The 18,447-nt window shown below is 55.1% G+C and overlaps 1 protein-coding gene across 4 annotated transcripts in view; it reads left to right on the forward strand.

The window, feature by feature from the left end:
- Nucleotides 1-16,709, forward strand: part of ATP2B4 (ATPase plasma membrane Ca2+ transporting 4) — a 53,202-nt gene extending 36,493 nt beyond the window's left edge. For 3 of the 4 annotated variants that reach the window (XM_082329973.1, XM_082329974.1, XM_082329975.1), the window contains exons 15-21: nucleotides 54-160; nucleotides 1,607-1,798; nucleotides 1,908-2,121; nucleotides 2,540-2,751; nucleotides 3,123-3,230; nucleotides 3,610-3,792; nucleotides 11,784-16,709. In XM_082329973.1, the coding sequence (XP_082186099.1) occupies nucleotides 54-160; nucleotides 1,607-1,798; nucleotides 1,908-2,121; nucleotides 2,540-2,751; nucleotides 3,123-3,230; nucleotides 3,610-3,792; nucleotides 11,784-12,089 (1,322 nt within the window). In that variant the 3' untranslated portion in view covers nucleotides 12,090-16,709. Of the gene's footprint in view, nucleotides 1-53; nucleotides 161-1,606; nucleotides 1,799-1,907; nucleotides 2,122-2,539; nucleotides 2,752-3,122; nucleotides 3,231-3,609; nucleotides 3,793-6,158; nucleotides 6,249-11,783 lie in introns of all 4 variants that reach the window. The other variant, XM_082329976.1, reaches the window with a different exon arrangement.
- The last annotated feature ends 1,738 nt before the right edge of the window (nucleotides 16,710-18,447 follow it).

An 18,447-nucleotide genomic window follows, 5' to 3' on the forward strand; every position in this document is an offset into this window, starting at 1 on the left:
TGGGAGCCTGCCCTTGGGGCTTATTTTCTCTGAACTGCTTGTCTCCGTTTCAGGAATTATCGACAGCACTGTTGGTGACCAGAGGCAGGTTGTGGCCGTGACCGGGGACGGGACCAACGATGGCCCAGCTTTGAAGAAAGCTGACGTTGGGTTTGCCATGGTACGGACGGGCGGTGGGTTCTCCCCAGGGGTGGCCCTCGCTCTCCGGGGTGAGAAACTAATGGCACACTTGGTTATTCTCAACACTTAAATTATCTCTGGACTGGTGAAACTCTCCTCCAAATCTACAGGATGGCTTAAAAAGAAAAAAAGAAATCTTCTTTGGAGGTTTGATTTAATTCTCATGAACTTTATAGGACTGTTAGCGAAAGACTGATGGGAAGCAGTCCTCTGAGAGCCCGGCTCAGGGCCGGGCTCCTCTGGCCCAGCCGGGGGGCCCGTGTCCAGCTGACGGTGACACGGTGCTTGCAGAGCACCCACGGCAGGGTCCTGCCTGGCCCCGGGCTCTGAAACCCATCAGTTTTAATGGGTTTCCTGTGAATTGTTTAAGTTTAGGTAGGTGAAAGGAGCCAGGTGCTGAGCGGAGCCTTATGAGCCCATGTAGGGAGCTTTAAGCAAATGAGAAAATTTTTGGGAGCAGGGTTTTTTAGGAAGGTGTTAAATATCCAAGTGCAATTCTGGAGCCTTTAGGACAAACAGCAGAAGGTAGTCTGTCTTCTCTTGGGGACGGTACGGTGGGGCTCCCTGCCCCCATGTGCAGGATCAGGCCCTGGCCAGGCACGGGGCTTTGCTGGGGGCCAGGCACGGGGCTGCGCTGCCCTTGGGTCTCCGGAGAGCGGGGATCGAAGGGCATGGGGGGACCTTGGGCTGGTCTGCCCAGCTCGCTCCGGAGCTCGTGCCCTGCGACAGCCGGGGGTTCCCGGCTGAGATGGGTCTTGCAAATCGCAAGAGAGCTTCTCTGGGAAAGCACCAGGGAACCTGCTCGTTAAGTTCAATGCATTTGATTACTACAAAGCGAGCGCCTCTGTGTGCTGGCGGTGAGAAATGCAGCGAGCCCAGCTCCTGCAGAGCAAACTGTGTCCGGCTGAGATGCTGCAGGTGATTTTTGGGAGGCTGTGGGCAGCCCTGCTCGCTGCGGGGCTGCCGTCCACCTGCGACGGGGCAGAAGGCACCAGGAAGGCGCCGGGGCTTCGGGCTGCTGAGCTCTCCCTCTCATTTGGGGGTCCCAGCCCTCGCTTGCAGCAGAGGTGCCCAGCCAGGGATCCCCGTGTTCCCTGGCGTGAGGAGGAAGCCCTTTCCCAGCCTTGCTGTGCTGTGGCCCCTGGCTGGGGCGGTCAGTGGCAGGCTGCAAAGCTGCCGCTGGCTCAGAGCCCCGCTCTGGAGCCGAGCCGGTGTCTGTCCTTGAAGGCTTCGCTGCTTTGGAGCCTCCTCTCTCTCGGGTGCGTTGGTGCAGCTGCAGCAGGACTCGCTGTCAAACGCAGGCCTGGCACTGGCTCTGGTGGATTTTTCTCTCGGGGCTGTTTCTGGGAAGAGGCGAAGCCGAACAGACTGCAAGCGTGGAGCTCGCCCCGTGACTCACCCCATCGCTTTCTCCCTGGTCCTCAAGGGCATCGCAGGCACGGATGTGGCAAAGGAGGCTTCGGACATCATCCTGACGGATGACAACTTCACCAGCATCGTCAAGGCGGTGATGTGGGGACGCAACGTCTACGACAGCATCTCCAAGTTCCTGCAGTTCCAGCTGACCGTTAACGTCGTGGCCGTCATCGTGGCCTTCACGGGCGCCTGCATCACGCAGGTACGGGGCCGCTGGGCTCCGCAGGAGGAGAGCGGGGGCTTCTGCGAAACAGGGAGTGAAGAGAGGGTGATTTTGGTGGCGTGACGTGTTCTCCCCGCTCTCTCTGCAGGACTCTCCCCTGAAGGCTGTCCAGATGCTGTGGGTGAACCTGATCATGGACACCTTCGCCTCCTTAGCCCTGGCCACGGAGCCCCCGTCCGAGTCCCTGCTGCTGCGCAAGCCATATGGCCGCAACAAGCCGCTCATCTCCCGCACCATGATGAAGAACATCCTGGGGCACGCGGTGTACCAGCTAACTATCATTTTCACGCTGCTTTTTGCGGGTGAGCTGTGAGGCCCCGAGAAACGGCGGGGGGGAAGGAAAGGGGCAGAGTCCCAGCACCGCCTCGTGAGCTGCCTTTCTGCGCCAGTGTTGGGGACCCCACGTTGGCCAGGACAGAGCTTATTTAATGGCTGGGAAGTGGAGGGGCGTTAAGGGAGAGGGTTTATATCGAGGGTGTGGGTCTGCTCAAGACCTCGCTGGGTGCAGAGACAGTTTTAGCCAGGGCAGCAGGTTTTCAACATTTTTAAGGAAATAAGGGTTCAGTGGGGCTCCAGCTGGGTCAAGGCATATTCAGCAAGAGCCTGGGATCCTAATTCCACCTCCACCATTGCAGAGCAGAAGTAAGGAGCGGGATCTCATCTTCTCCTCTCTTCCCTGTCCTTCCCCATCCCCTCCCCAAAACCCCCTTGTCTGCTTAGGGGAGAAGTTTTTTGACATCGACAGTGGCCGGAACGCCCCGCTCCACTCCCCACCCACCGAGCACTACACCATCGTCTTCAACACCTTTGTCATGATGCAGTTGTTCAATGAGATCAACGCGCGCAAGATCCACGGGGAGAGGAACGTCTTCGAGTCCATCTACCGCAACCCTATCTTCTGCACGGTGGTGCTGGGGACGTTCGCAGCTCAGGTGAGGCTGCGGGAACAGCGTGGGAATAAAATGGTGGGGCTGGGAGGGGACCATGCCACGGGCAGGACCTGTGTCTGCTGCAGTCACTGCCCACAGCTCTGTCCTGTCCCCTTATTCTACTCCAGCAGCTTCTTGGTGACACCAAACCTGAATATTGGGGTCTAGAGTGCTTTGGGAGATGCCAGGGCCCGCCAGCCAGCGTGCCTCTGGTGTCCTGTAAAGCTGTAGCCTAGATGTGAGGTCCTTGCTCATCTTGTGATCCCAGAGGGGGGGGGAAAGACGTGTGGCCCTAGGGAACCTTTCCATCCCGTGGCTGTGCCACGCAGCCCTTGGAGTTCCCAGTGCGTGACTTGTTCTCTCCTGTGCTGTAGATCATCATTGTGGAGTTTGGTGGGAAGCCGTTCAGCTGCTCTGGGCTCACCCTGAGCCAGTGGTTCTGGTGTATTTTTATCGGAGTGGGAGAGCTCCTCTGGGGCCAGGTAAGAGCCAGTCTGAAAAAACATACCACGTGCCTCCACGCACGGCGTGCTCGCAGCCCAGCCTGCCTCGCCCTTCCCGCTGCCTTGCTGCCCTCGTTCTTCCCAGTATTTATTCAAGGCAGCTTTGGAAGGCGGCGATGCTCCATCCCAGTACCACGCCAGCAGTGAGGAGAGGAGGTTGCTAATCTTCTCCTCGTTCCCGTGCTGCTTGCAGTGGGGCACATCCAGCGGTGGCATGTCTCGGCTGCATCCTGGCGTCTCTCAGCTGAGGCCTGGCAGCTCGCTGCAGGAATGCTCCCCCTTGGTCAAGGCTGGCGGTGGGGCCCGTGCTGCCACAGCCTGCATGCTAAGGAACTGCTCTCTCCCTGCCTCTCCCCAGCTGATCTGCACTGTCCCAACCAGCCACCTGAAGTTCCTGAAGGAAGCTGGCCATGGCATCACCAAGGAGGAGATCCCAGAGGAGGAGCTGCCTGAAGACGTGGATGAGATCGACCACGCTGAGATGGAGCTGCGGCGCGGGCAGATCCTGTGGTTCCGGGGTCTCAACAGGATACAGACGCAGGTACCGCAGGGCAGCGGGTGCTGCGGGGCTCTTCCTTCTCTCTCTCTTTCTTTCTCTCTTTCTCTCCAGGGGCTCTGTCTGGAAAGAGGCGACCGCTGCCGCTCGGAGGATGCCATCGCCTCCTGGGCTAGACTTCTCCCACCACCTGTGCCTTTCTGGGTCTGCCCTGGTTGGGGAACCAGGACAGCCTGGCTTTCGGGGACAGCTCGGGGCAGGGGGAGGCACCAGTCTGTTCTGATGCAGAGCGCAGCATCTTGCAGCTCGAGGCCAGGCTGGTCTGCAGGAGGCTGGATGCGCTGCCGATGGGCACCTTGCGCGGCAGAGGAGGGGGCTCAGAAGCTGCAGGGGGGCCACGGAGCCACCCGGGCTCTTACTGGCTTGTGCAGCGGGTCAGTGTTGAAGCTGCTCTCGGTCGCTGCTGGGACACCGTTCCCAGCGGGATAAATGCCCGGGAGGGATCTGCCTGTGCGAGACCCTCTCTGGTCTCGCTCCTCTGCCGCTCCCTGTCCTTCCCGACGGCCCTTTGGCCAAGGGCTCTTGCCACCCCTCCCTGCCAGCTCTCCAGGCTCCTTGCCTGGAGCTCTTGGCCCCGCAGCACAGAAAGGGAAGAGAATTTATCTGTTAATATGGTTTTTACATCAGCTGTTTCTCCCTGACTCAGTTTTTCCTGAAAGGGTGTTTTTAACCCAGACTGCTGGCTGGGCAGGGCAGGGAGAGCTCCCTGCAGCGAGGTCTCTGCCCCTCGTCTTTCCTTGAGGCCTGGGCAGAGCTGCCCCATGGAGGAAAGCTGTAGGTCCCAGCAGCCCCTGGCATTCAGGGCTGCTTTGTTATCCTTCGTTCCTCCTCCTCCGGCCCTCCGACGAATAGAGATAACCAAAATGGCCCAGACACAGGGACTGGAGCGGGCACAGCAGCCGTGTCGTGCCATGTTAACTTTGCTTCTCCTCTGTGAGACGTTGCCTTGATGGTTTCAAGGTGAGGTTCAGCCTTGTTCCCTGCCCGTTGTGAGCGGTGAGGGGCGGCCGGGCTCTTCTGGGGGCCAGGGCGGCGCTGGTCGCCGGCGCTGCGGCGGGCTGAGCTGCCGGCTCGGTCTGGCTCACGCGTATGAAAGATGTGCTAGGAGCACCAGGCTGTTTCAGAAGTGGTCCAGACGTGTTGGAGGCCTGGTAGGTATGAACGGCAGCAGTCCCAGCGGCCAGGCATGCTGCTGCGGCCGAGCCCGGAGCCTCCGACGCATCTCCCTGCAGCTGTGGTGGACCTGGGCTGAAACGAGCTTTTGGTCTTGCAACATGAAAAACACTCCTGGACGTTGGCACGTCCTGGAGCCTCTTTAGGGACTCCTTTCCTGGCTGGGGTGCCCTGCCTGTCGAGCAGAGCAGCTGGCAGGTCCAACACGAGCGTCTTGAGGGCTTCTGTCCCCAGTCGGTGTGAATTGAGAGCACAGGGCTCTTCCCCGCGGGCCAGCCTGGTGCGCTGGGGAAAAGAGGGTCCCTCCGTGGAGGGAGATCACACTGCAGTGTGTAAAACACCTCCAGGGTGGAGTAGAGCTGCACTTGGGTCTGGAGGAGGCGTCCCCTCCCGAGGAGCTGTGCAGGCGAGCTGGGGCGGCGCAGGGCTGTGCGCTCTGCCCGCGGGCTGGCTGGCGCGGGGCTGGCGGCAGTCGGGCTGCAAAGTGTCCGGGAAGCCACGGTGGCACCCGGATGCTGCGCGGTTCCTCCGGCCTCGGTGTGCGTCCACAGAGCAACCGTGGCCCACCACCGCCGAGGGTGCTTCCTTGCTGCATCCCTGCCAGCTCTGCTTCTGAGCCCTGTGCAGAGCCGTGAGCCTGCGACAGGGGCTGTGAAACGTCTTCCAGCACGGCCGGTGGCCGTGGGAGCTGCGGACCCGTGGTGTGTCCCAGGATTCGGCCCCCCAGCTGTACATCCCATGGGGCTGAGGGACCAGAAACCCTTTCCCAGTGCAGTTTTCTGGACCACCAGCTTCCAGCTTGCACCTCTGCCCATCCTCTCTCTTTCTCTGCTCCTCCTGCAGATTGTCGGGATAACCCGAGGTGTCTCCTCTATTGCTCCCTCCCACTGCAGTCTCCTTCTTGGTGGTGGGATAAACCCTGCCCCTCTCGCGCCTGTGGGAGCGGGGCAGAGGCTGGCGGCCGACCTCTCCTCTGCTCCCAGAAACACCAGCCGAACCCGGCGCGGGTTTACGGGAGCGGGGGGCGGGGGGCTCTCTCCTCCCTCCTCCCCACCTCTCCATCCTCCTTCTTCCTTCCTGTCCGTGTGTCTGCCCAACCTCCCTGCTCCCCTCCATCCCCAACCCCTCTCCCTGTCTCTGGCCGGGGCGACGCTATCTCACTCTCTGGTTCTTTGCAGATGGACGTAGTTTACACATTCCAGACCGGCGCCTCCTCTTTGCAGGGAGCCCTCAGGAGACAGCCTTCCATCGTGAGCCAGCACCACGATGTAAAAAATGTTTCTAGCCCAACCCATGTAGCTCTTTCCTCCGTCAATTCCACTCCCACCACTTCTGCTGTTGCTGCTGCTGCTGCATCTCCTCCTGCGGGCAGTGAGTGATAGTCTATTACAATGCATGACTTCTAATAACCACAGAGAGCACCTGCACCAACCTAACCCAGCCTGTTCTCTCTCCCTCTAAACCTTGACTCGCACACTGATTTCCAAAATGAAGGATGGGGCGGGAGAGTGTTTAAAAAAAATAGTTTTTATGCTGTTGCATCTTTAACAAGTTTACAATACTTCCTGGTCCTTCCCCCCCATTCCTTGTGCTTCCTCCATTTTTACCTCTTCTCCTCCTTTGCAGGACTGACGTATGAGTCCACCCTCCTGAGGGGTGCAAAAATTGGCAGTTCTTGTTAAAAGAACCATGTGTTCATGAGCAACTAAAAGCATTGCTGTGAAAAGGGCACGCTGCGCCCAAAAGCTGCTATTTCTTTCCGATGTGGCTCTGCCCAGCCCCAGGATGCCCGGGAGGGCAGGGATGGGCAGAGGCGTTGCTTTACCAAAGCTGTAAATCTGTTTGGAGGCAGAGTGGCCGCTCGGACCTTCCCGCAGCGGTTAGCGTGCTGCTGGGGTCGGCTGAGCTGCGGTAACGGGCCGCTGCATGCTCTCGGCCTCTTGCACGCGTGTGAGAAGGTGTGTTTGTTCCTGCCTCGGTTGGGAGCCTGGACGGTGCGTGAGAGCAGCCGGTTACCGTGGCTCAGCTGGCCGGCGGTGACGCACCGGAGCTGCTCGGAGCCGCTCACCTGCAGCTCAGCCCGCTGTTTCAGAGCTGGCTTTGTAAGCAAGCAGCCTCCCCTGTCCCGCCTGTGAACGTGCATGCTGTGCGAGACAGAGCTGAGCGAGCCCACGCACGTAAGCGTGCCCTTTGCTGCCCTGGAGCTCTGCGGGGACAGCACGGGGCTCCGCGAGTCCCCTGTCGTAGCCAGAGCATCGCTGCCCCAGTGCAGCGGCTCATCGGTGCCTGGCTTGTTCTGCACACGCTGGTTCTCAGTGTATGCAGAGACACGCGACTCTCTGCATGCAAACGGAGATGGAAAACACGGCCCTGCTGAACATCAGTGGCAAAGCTGGATCCTGGATCTAGCTGTGGGTTTCCAGACCAAAGAAAAGCCGTCTCTGGTGCAGTGCCCCTCTCCGTGTTCGTTGTGAGCTGCGTATACGGGCTTGTGAGCACGTGAGCGTGAATTCTCTCTGCAGGGCTGCGCCAGGCTATGAGTAGGTAGTGTATCTTTCCCAGATAATTGGCTTTTTTATTGCACAGTCATTTTCCGTGTTCTCCTCTTATTAAAGAAATACCCTTGGTGACTTTTTGAATAGCTTTCAGTCTCCACTGTTTACGCACTGTGGGAGAGAAGAGAGAATTTCTGATAATTTTGTTTTCTCTCTATTTAGCTGACACTTATGCTTGAATTTTATTTTGTTTAACCCCAGTGTTTCCGAAGCAGCGCAGCTGCCTTCTGTTCCCGACTGCATCTGTGCACCATCAAGGCTTTCTAATGAGAAGAAAACCTGCTTAGAGGGGTCTCAGGGTAGCGGGCTTGGGTGGACAAGACCAAAATGGAGGGTTTTTTGCAGTCTCTGGATTACTGTTCTCCCTGATTTGCAGCAAGGGAATAGATAACTTGCATAGCTTGTGCCCTTCCAGGCAGCAAACAACTTTACCAGAAGCTAACCCAGGTCACTAAGTCTTCCCTCTGTTTTCTGCCTAGACTTCTCTCTGTTTCCCTCTGCCGCTTCCCTTCCCTCTCTCCCAAAGCTCCACTTCCCTCCGTACGGATTCACGGTGGCCCTTGCCTTCCACTGCGCTGCTGTGGGATGAGTTCTCCGGGGCTGGCCCGCGGCAGCCCCTCCTGCCCCCGCTGGGGCGAGGGAGGAGAGGGAGGTCTCGGGGATGGCCCTCGGAGATGGTTTGCAGAGCTGAGCTGGTCTCCCGTGGGGGTTTTGCCCTGGTTTGAGGGAGCTGGGCAAAACGAGCCAGGGGTCAGTGGTGGAGCCGATGCTGGCGTCGTGCAGAAGATGTCATTTCCATCTCCCTGCGAGCAGTGGGGTTTGCCCAGCCCGTTGCGGTGCTGCAGTGATGGTGTGAAATGAGAATAAATTCCAAGCTTGCGGGTTATGCAGGTTGCAAAGGTTTTGGGTGGAGAGGAGGCATGAGCCCGACGACGGGCAGGGAGGGAGGTGGGCTTTCAGCCTGGCTGGGCAGGATTTCATTTTTGTTTGTGCTGCCTGGCTCATTCAAAACACATTTCCTTGCTGTTACGTTCCTTTGACAAGGGAACAGCTGGATTAATTTCACAGCAGTTGCTGGCCAAGATGGTTAAATCAAAGTAAGAAAATCTGAGGAATGCTGCAGCAGAAGCTTATTGGTAGAGCTGAAGGCAGTGATGTGGTAGAAAGGGTCTGGACTCACCAGTGCTTGAGGTGGTGGGGCAGGGAGGGCTTCTGTGAAGCTACTCCTACCTCTGAGCTTGCACTAGACTGACCGCCTCGTTGCTTTGGCAGTCACCTCGGCTCTCGATAGCTTGTTCGCATTGGTTATACTTGGTTTACTCAGTTTTGCAGACTGCATTTTAGGAGTCAGTGCTTTTGTCGGTGCTTGCAGTTGCTGTTCTCAAGATGTTGATGATGTGGCAGGTTATCAGTCTGGGCAGAAGGTGGCCTGCTTGGTGGTCTCCCTTGTCCTGTGCATTCACACTAAACACTGAATTTATCCAGGATCTTACTGTGGTTGTAGTGCAGCAAACACAGCTCTGAATTTCTGTTCCCAGCTACATAAACTTTCCATTTTCGCAGGCCAGCTGGTGCTGCAGCATCATGGGGGGTACCTGGCCCACGCTCACCTCCTCGTGGGTGTCTGTCATCCAGCTCGTGTGTGCGCGCCGGTCCGTGTGTGCGTGCGAGAGCTGGCTTGTTTGTTCCTAGCCGGGATGTGCTGAGCCTGTGCCGGGGGATGCCACGCTGCTGCCCCGTGTGGTGCAGCACCATCTTTCTGAGCCAGATGGAGAGTGGACTTGGAAGGGCATCCCTCGCGAGAGGGGAACCCTGGAACATCTTGCAGGTAAAATCTCCAGGGTTCCAGGCATGAGATTCTTCTTTAACTTCTCTGGTCTGGTTTTGTGAGTGCTGTTTGTGCTGAGACCAAAGATCCCTAGGAGGCTCTCGCTGGCTGTGCTGGTTGGTGACTTCCCTCCTCGCCTGCCCGGGTACCGGACCGAGGTGGACAGTTTAACCCGGCTCATCTCACCAGGAAGGGGGGTGTCGTCTCTGTTCACCCACCAGATCTGCAGCCCATTCGCAAAGAAGTGGCAGCACACACGTGTCTTTATTTGCCCCATCAGCTTGCAAGGGGATATCTGCATCGTTCTCCCTCCAGCAGCTCTGCACGCTCTCCGCTCCCTCGTCCAGCAGCTGAGTGACGGGGAGGCTCTCCAGGGTGTAGCACAGGGATGCTGTGGAGGAGCACCCCTTTTGTGGGATCCATGGCTCTCCTCCCTGTTGTGCCCCAGCTTCAGTCCATGGTAACACCATGAGAGCAGGCAGGGGCCATGGGTGGGGACTGGGTTCCTCGGGTGCTGGGAGCAGGTGAAGGTAGCTCGTGAGCAGCAACGCTGCTTCCATGGGGCAGGAGATAGAGCAGGACGACTGGCACTGCTACGAGGAGGGGTTACCGACTTCCCTGCTGCACCCAGCGTTGCTGAACAAAGTCTTACAGTGCTTTGGGGGCAGTTCCTTCGGAGAGGAGGAGCTGAGCAGACCTCCTGGTCCCAGATGAACTCTGCTTAACAGAGCAAAGACTTCTATTGCTTCCGTAAAGCATGAGAGCTTGCGCAAGATGCTTGATCCCTGCTGACAACTTTTGTCAGTAGCTTCCTCCTCTATAAAGGGAAGAGACAGCCCAGTTCCCGGGTGACTGGGAGGGTGCTGGTGTGACCTGCTGCAGCGGGACAGGGGGCCTCTGGAGAGAGGCAGCGTGCTGGCTCTGGCCTGAAAGAGTCAGCGGAGAGAGCATCGGCGTAAGACGCAGCGGAGCAACCCGAGGGATGCTCGGGAGGGCACGGTGTGGTGGGTAGCTCTCGGCTTTGCAGTAAAATGCAAAGCCATGTGTGTGATTTCACCAGGTCCTCTAAGGCTTGGGAGACCTTCAGCTGCTTGGTGCATTGGCTCTGCTTCAAAAGCCCACTTATTGCATTGCTCTCCTTCAGTTTATGCCTTTTGACATCATCTGAGCGATTATAGTCCTGACTCATCCACGAGAGCTGGAGCGCTCTGCCGCACCCGAGGTGCACATGTTGGTTGTCTGACGCATGCCAGCGTCTGCACGTCGCTGCCTCGCGGGCGCCAGGGCGAGTGCGAGAGCAGCACCGGGGCAGAGAGGTCTGCTGCAGCCCCACCGCGCCGCCGCCTCCTGCCCCTCCGTTCGCTGCATCTGACACTGGTCGCCCATGCGACCGAGCAACTGGGACTTGGCTGCAAGGGAGGGCAAGAGCTGGAAGAGTTCAAGGCTGGATTTCCAGTGAATCCACTGCTAGCCACCATCCCAGCTTGTTTCCAGACCTCTCCTTTCCAGTGCAACAGAGGTAGCAGAGCCATACCCTGGTTGTCCAAACTGGGCTCTGGACCTCCTGCTTGTAGTGTGCTGAGCCTGGCTTTTGGTGGTGCTGACCGCCTGTGCGTTTCACAGGAGCGGTGCCTGGCCAGGCTTTCTAGCAAAGTTTGGGGTTGTTTTTTCGTGCAGAGCATCCAAAAGAATTAGCTGCCTTTGGAAACCGCTGGGTCTTCTTCAGCGTGTCGGTGTAGGGAAGGATCCACAGCTCCAGCCCGGGACCCAGGTGGCAGCTGTGTGGGGAAACTTGCACAGATCGGGCTTCCTTCTTGCATGTTTAGCTGGGTCCGGTTTTACTGGTCATGGCACCCACTTGGACCTACTGCTTCACGTGGGCTTGAAAAGTTTGTGACGCCTTTTTAAAGCCCGTTCCTTTCTATAGGTCTAAAAATGAAATAGAACAAACACATCGCTCCCACAGTAGAGTTTTTTGCCTTGAAGTGAACCCACTGTTTGTCTAACCCACCTCTTTTTTGAGTTGTAGTTCCACTTTTTTGTCCTCGTTTATACACACAGATACGCGTGCGCACACATAATGACAACTAATGCATTTTGGCTTCCATTCATTCGAAGTGATCTGTTTTTTTTGAGTTTTTTTGTGTCTTTTCTTGCAGCTTCTGAAGTCGCCCCATAGTCGGTTGATTCCCCATCACACACCTAGTGCCTGAGTCTGATCCATGTTGGCCCTCCTAGTTCACCATAGATCTCTCATTTTGACTTAGCTGTCTGTTCAGTGGTGGTGACTGTTGTTGTCGTGCTTTTTGTTTTATTGTGTCTCTATTATTTATTTTTGCTTTCTCCTGGGAGCTCTGGCCTCTCGTAGCCACTACTAACCCCTCTTTTGTTTATTCCCCACGCTCCTCGCCTCCCGGCAGATCAAAGTGGTGAATGCGTTCCGTAGCTCCTTGTACGAAGGCCTCGAGAAACCTGAATCCAGAAGCTCCATCCATAACTTCATGACTCACCCAGAGTTCATCCTGGAGGAAGACGAGCCTCGAACACCATTCCTTGACGGCGCTGAAGACGACCCTGAGACTGACGGACTCAAAAAGCGAGGTGGGGGTAGCCTGGGTGGATCTACATCCCTCAACAGAAATAACAATGCAGTGGACAGCGATCAAGCTGAGGTCACCGTCCCGGAGCCCGAAAGCCCCTTACACAGCTTGGAGACATCGGTTTGACCTTAGAACTTCGAAGCCCCCCTCCTCCTCCACCTTCGCCCCTCGCCCTGTGTGATGTTGGCACCAGTAACTGATCACACACTGCGGTCACTTCGTGTCAAACTGCTCATACGTATATCATTTTGGTGTTTTATTTTTGGGGGTTTTTGTTTCTGTTTTTGTTTTTTTTTATTTTTTACCATTATTTAGCAGTGGGAACCAGAGTACCACGATGCTGGGTGTCGGGAGAGAGGCTAAGCCAAAATTGTGCATCTCCATCCCTAATTTTCCGTGGTACTCGCCCAAGTGAAGCAGCCAGGTTATTCCCTCTCGGAGAGTTGGGCTCCATGTGTCTGTAGGGGGTTTTCACTTTGAAAAATGCATGTTCGAAGAAAGTTCAAATTGTTGTAGTCTTACATGCACGCTCGCAGCCTGAGGGCTGGGGTGCACTTGTGACTTTATTTTTTTTCCACTTGTGGTTTTTAGGGTTTTCTTCTGATGTTGGGGTTTTTTTTCTTTGCTTGTGGGATTTGCCCCCAGTAACTTCACAGTGGGAAGTGGGGGAGTTAGCACTCTAGTGTGAAAATTTAAAAATAAACAAAAAAACCCAGCCAGGGGGAAGGTGTTTACTCACAGGCTGATAGATACAGGGATGTACACCAGTCTTCCACCTTGAAAAATGGTACCTAGCCCTTACAGTTCCTCCTCTGTGTGTGCACGCACACTTTTCTCTCTGTTTCCAAAGCAGTAATTGGTAGACAAGGAACGAAGGTGACTTGGCTGTAACCTTGCTGGATGTCAAAGATTCTGATTTTTCTACAAAGCAAGGTGGAGGTGAACTGGCAGTGGAAGGGTGGTGAAGAAAAACCCCATGGTTGTGAGAAACGGGGCTCCTTCCTGGGGAGTCTTAAGAGATGCCTCTCTTCTGCTCTTGAACAGCTGTGAAACTTTTGGCGAGAGCCTTGCAAAGGTTTAACGGCTCCTGCCGTCAAGAGCAGAGGGACTTGTGCCCGTTCTGGCTTCTCCGTGCTGTTGGGTGAGATAATCCTTCAGCCTTGGAGTACGAGCTCCGGTTAACCGCTGAGGAACCCCAGAGGATGCTCCAGCCGTGCCCACCAGCTCTGCGCATCGCTGCCAAAGCGTTAGCAGGCTGAACGGAGAACAAGCATCGGGTTATTGACAGCACAGTGGGTCAACTCCTAGATCACGGAGGGGATGGGTCAGGTTGTCTCTTTAGCCGGTGGAAGGGAGGGAGGCTCCACAGCCGATGGGAGGACCCTTGATTTCCATAGGACTTCTGTAGCCGATTTGCCAGTGGAGGCAATTCCTCGCAGAGGCGGCAGGTCGGTTGGTCGGCTGCAGGTCGTCCAGAGGAGGTGCTGCATGGAGGCTTTGCCTCACTTGCTGCTTTTTCGAAGGTCGTCTCTTCACCCTGTGTGTCCTGCCTCACCTTGGTCTCTTGTAACCATTTGGTGAGAGTCCTAGTTTTTTGGAGCAGAGCCCCCAGGTGTCCTGGGCAAGTTGGCTCTGAACTGACCCTCTTGTGAAGCCACGGGACTGAGCAGGAGGCAGGAGTTTGCTTTGCTTGGGCTTAGTTCCTTCCCCATGGGCTCTTGCTGGTGCACCCCTGGTTACTGGCCGCAGGCAGGCAGGGCTGGAGGGAGCTCTGCTGCCTTCTCTTCTTTGTCCTCTTTGGCTTGGTTGGAAGCAGAGAGAACCTGGTTGTAACTGGCTGTACAACGTCATCGTCTTTGCCCAGCCTCCGTCCCTGGAAGCAGAGAGGTTTTAGCGAGAGGGTGGGCTGGCTGGTTTCTTCTTTTCTTTCCTTTAAGAACGCACAGCAGAATCTCCCGTGCCTTCTCCGAGCACTGCCTGCAGCACCGCCTGCCACGCGAGGGCCCAGTACTTTGCCAAGAAATAAGTGTTCCTTAAACGACAACACAAACCAAGTGTCTTTGTTTTGTTTCCAGCCCAGCACCGACTCGTCCCTTCCTTGGGGCGGGAGGGGGGAAGGACGAGGTCGCCCCATTCCTGCCCCAGGTAGCTGAGGAAAGGTCCTTCTCCCAGGTCTCCTGCCTCGGTGCTGGCAAAGGGGGTGAAGGCTGGGCTCCGTACACTGCCAACAGCAAGAAGAAATTGCCACCACTGCCCATCTCAATTGCAAATTCAGTGTCAAGCTCCTTGCCTGCGCAGAAAAACCCATCGCCATCCTCCCCGTTCCCTCCTCACGCCAGCTGAAAAAATGTTGGGCAGGACCGGGGGGCTCTTGGGTTACCCACGAGGGGGGACAGGGGAGACAAAAGGGGTGGTCGTGGGGTTTGGTTCTGTACTAAAGGTGACATTGCTTAAAAGATCACTTTTTCTATTTTAAATACTTAGGAAAAAAGAGAAGGATGAAAATATGGTGTTCTTACAAGCTTACATAAATATTTATTAAATACTTGGGGGGGATACACCGATTTTTCTTTTTTCTTTTGATATTTTTTTATTACCTCAGACCTGTTTTAAAAGAAAAGACTTAAAGCAAGAAAAACCAACACAAAGCCAACTTTGGAGGCTCTCAAAGTCACTCCCAGAAATCTGTGACTGGCAGGTTGCCACAAGGGTCTGGTTGTTCTTCAGTTGATATATTTTTGTTGTTCTAGTTTCCATATTAGGAGGGGGAGAAATAATTATATATAAATATTATGCAAAAAAATATAGTTTTCTTTAGATCAGAAACTGATATTTTTACGTCAGCCATATGTATTTTGTTTAAAGAAAAAAAAAAAATATCTCGAGTCCCGCGTCTGCAGCGGCGTGTGACTGTGTGACGGCAGTTCCAAGTGACAGGTAATTAATTCCGTGTATCAGCGATCGGATGCCAGTCAGCTTCCTTTTCTCTGAGCAGCCATCTTTATACTAGACGTTAGTTGGATGACACAAATGTTTTTTTTATATAAATTATGTTGGTATGGCTGGTTGCTTAAAGTATAAACGTTTATTGTGCGTACATCTTTTCTGTAAAGTATTTTTTTTCTATTTAGTTTCAGTGATATACTGGCAGCAGATGACTATTGGGTTAAGTTATTGAGGACATTACAAAAGAGTTGGGGGAGATTGGTGCTCTACGCTGAAAGGCATGGTCGGCGGCACGAACTTCTGCGGACTCTCTGCAACATGCCTTGAAAGAGGGGGAGATAAATATATATATTTTTTTTTTTTTTTTTGCTTTGTTTGAACTGCCACGAGTGTGCACGGGGGAGAGCGCCATGCCAGACAGGAACCGAAGTCATACCCTGTGATATGTGTTAACTTGCCTTGGAATGCTTTGTTATTAAAACACTCTGAACATAATTTTGCATCCAGTTCTTAATAACAGTAGGGTCTCTGGTGGTGGTGGTGGTTTTCTGTTAAATAAATTGGCAGATTGGTACCAAAGACATTACACCACGTCCTGTGTGCATTGCTGAACAGGCATTTTTAGGCATTTGCATTATGTGATAAGGTTTCCTTTGATTTGCACAGGGGTTATACTTAATTTTCAAAGGTTTTGTGCAATAAGCTTTGAGGAAAATTTTGAAACAATCTCAAGAAGGAAAAAAACTAAACCAAATTTTAGCATGGGCAGCCTTTGGCTTTCCCCAGCCGAGGAGTCGATGTCCTGTAGTGCTTAGCCCCTTTAGAAACACTTCTCGGGGCGCCATGATGTTGGGGTGAATGGAAAAGCCCCATCCCAGATCCGGGGAGGGCGTCTCCAAGATGCCATTGCCAACTCCTGCTGCCCTCCGCGACTGCAGGGACCAAGCACCTCACAGAAGAGTCCCTGCAGGCTTTTGTACCTCTCGGGGGAAGGACGCATGTACCTGCCTGCCATCGCTCCTCACTGCTGGGTCCAGCTCCTACAAGTTCATCAACCCGTGCAGCACGCAACGTGTAAAACGCTCTCCTGCAAGCCCAGCTCTCCCCGGCGGGGCACTGCGAGATGGGGGTACTGCTCCCCCCGTCCTGCCCCCACCAGCGAGGCTGTGGGGCAACGCCGGCGTCTTTCTTGGCCCCTGGCTGCTCCTCTCCAGCCTCTCTCTGCCAAGACTGTCCCCTGCCACCGAGACGGGCTGATGTCTGGCTGCCCCGCCTCCGATACCCTCCTGCTCAACAAAAACAGAGTTTTCATTCAGCAAAGCCCATGGCTAAAACTGCCTTTAGTTTATTTCCTCCCCTTAAATAAATATATATATATACAGTATTAAACCAACATTTGTGTGTGTATATATATTTATCCAATGCTCTCGCAACAAAACTTTCTTTTGAAGAGGGCACGCAGATCTGAGTTTTTCTTTTCCAGTAACTAAGTATAATAAGCACTGGTATTTTTGTATAAAAACAGAAAAATACAAAACAAAAGACTGAATATTATGTGGTATGCATGACATTAAAAAAAAAAAAATGGTGGTTTCAAAGCAATATGTACCCTGGTGTGTTTGCCATATCCTAGAGTCCAGCTTAAAGTGCACCTGATCTGTATTGCATTTTGATATTAATCTCTATGTACAATGTTTTGCATGTAATTTATATGGTTCTTGGGAGAAAAAAATTTTGAATGAATTGTCAGTTGGCTTCTTCTGAGAAAACAGACTCCAAGCAGAGATAATACTCGAAGTGGAAGCGGACGAGTGGTTGAGGGGTGGGAAAGGGGGTACATAGCAAAAAAATAAAGTGTGCTGGGGGTGGGGGAGAAGGGTAATGGTTTTGAATCAATAAAGCTTTGGCTGTTGAGCTGAAACAATGCACAAGTGCATCCAGAGAATAAAATGTGCCCACATGTAACTGTGACGTCCTCAGTGTGTCCACCAGCTTGTGAAATCAATCCCGCATCCTCTCCTAGCGCTGGATGAATGGCCGGGCTTCCCGTCGGAGCGTGACAGCGGGGCTTGCGGGGTGGAAAGAGGGATGGGGATGGAAAGCAAGCCCACCACTACAGAAGCACCACTTAGTCAGCGGGGGCTTTGCCTCAGCGTAAGCCTCGCTATTGAGAGGCAGGGGCTGGCTGGTTGCGCCCAGCACTGCGTCTCAAGCACGGCTTCTTCCATCTCGAAGCAAAGTCCAGAATGGGCTGTCAGATGCCCTCCAAACCAGCGATCCCGGGCTCTGTGTCCAGCTGCCCTTGAGCAAACATCCCCCCTTGTCCCCTTGACCGAGGCCGTGTCTGCCGTGCCTCTACGGCGATGCACGGCGAGGCGATGATCTGGCTTTGAGCCATGTCCTGCCTCTGTACCGAGACTATTTTGCCTCCATAGAGGCACTTTTCTCAGACAAGAAGGACAACGGGAAATAAAAGCAACTGGCCTCTGAAATACTCTCATTCCCAAGCAGGTTGATTGCACCGGAGCTGTTTAACTCCCTGGCTTCAGGGGAGAGGCTGTTCCTTCTCTGTCTTTAATAACTCCAGGGCCAAGCCATGATGAAGATCAAGCTGGGCGAGGCTGTCCATGAGAAAGTTCAATCTAAAACTTCTCAGCCGAGCGTCTGACCCTTGGAGCTGATGCCAAGTGATAGGAACAGGGCGTAAAAGCTTTACTGTGCAGCGTCGCCCTCTTTCCTGCTTTCTTGGGGAGGTGTCTGACAGCGTCCTCCAGCTCTTAATTAAACCGAACAGCCACAACTGCTTCTTTTTTTAAACCTAGCCCAGGCTGGATGCAAAGAAAGAAACAAATCACAGGGCTTTTAGTCATTTAATGGGGAAAATGGCTGTGCCCGCGCAGTACTGGGGCTGGCCCCAGCTCTCCCCGAGGATGGGCACTGCTCCCGCTGCCGAGGGGGCTGTTTACCGCTGCCGCAGGGCCAAGCCGGGGAAAGCGGGACACCGGCCCACGGGGACGGAGAGGAGAAAAGCAGAGGGAGGCAGGTTTAGGTCTGTGATCTGCCATGGAGCCTCATCAGGCCCACGCTGCCCTGAGAGAGAAACGGCTGCTCCCCAGAACACCCCAGCCAGGCCCAGGCCTCCCTCCCTGGGGCGCAGCACGGCCCGAGGCCCCGGGGCAAGCGCCTGCAGGCCGGGAAACGGGGTTAAAAAATGTAAAATAACCTCCAGCTTAGAAAGCGTAACCCTGAAGCGGCAGCCGGCAGCGTGAGGGAGAGGACGGCCGCCTCGGCCCAGCACCGTGGCAGGCCGGGCCGCGCACCCTGACAAGAAGGCGGGCGCGGGGCACCGCGGCCGGGGCGGAGGTGCAGGGGAAGGGGGCACTCTCCTGTTCGCCCCACGACGAAGGGCTTTGGCCGCGGTTAGAGGCGCTGGCGGGGCGCCGCGGAGGAGGAAAGGGCAGAAAATGCGCCCGCCCGGCTTTGTTTACCGGCCCCGCCCGCCCCGCTTTTGTCGCTCCGGTGGGCGGTGGTGCCAGCG

Source organism: Platalea leucorodia (assembly GCF_965183815.1).
Source record: "Platalea leucorodia genome assembly, chromosome: 19".
Taxonomy (NCBI): Eukaryota; Metazoa; Chordata; class Aves; order Pelecaniformes; family Threskiornithidae; genus Platalea; species Platalea leucorodia.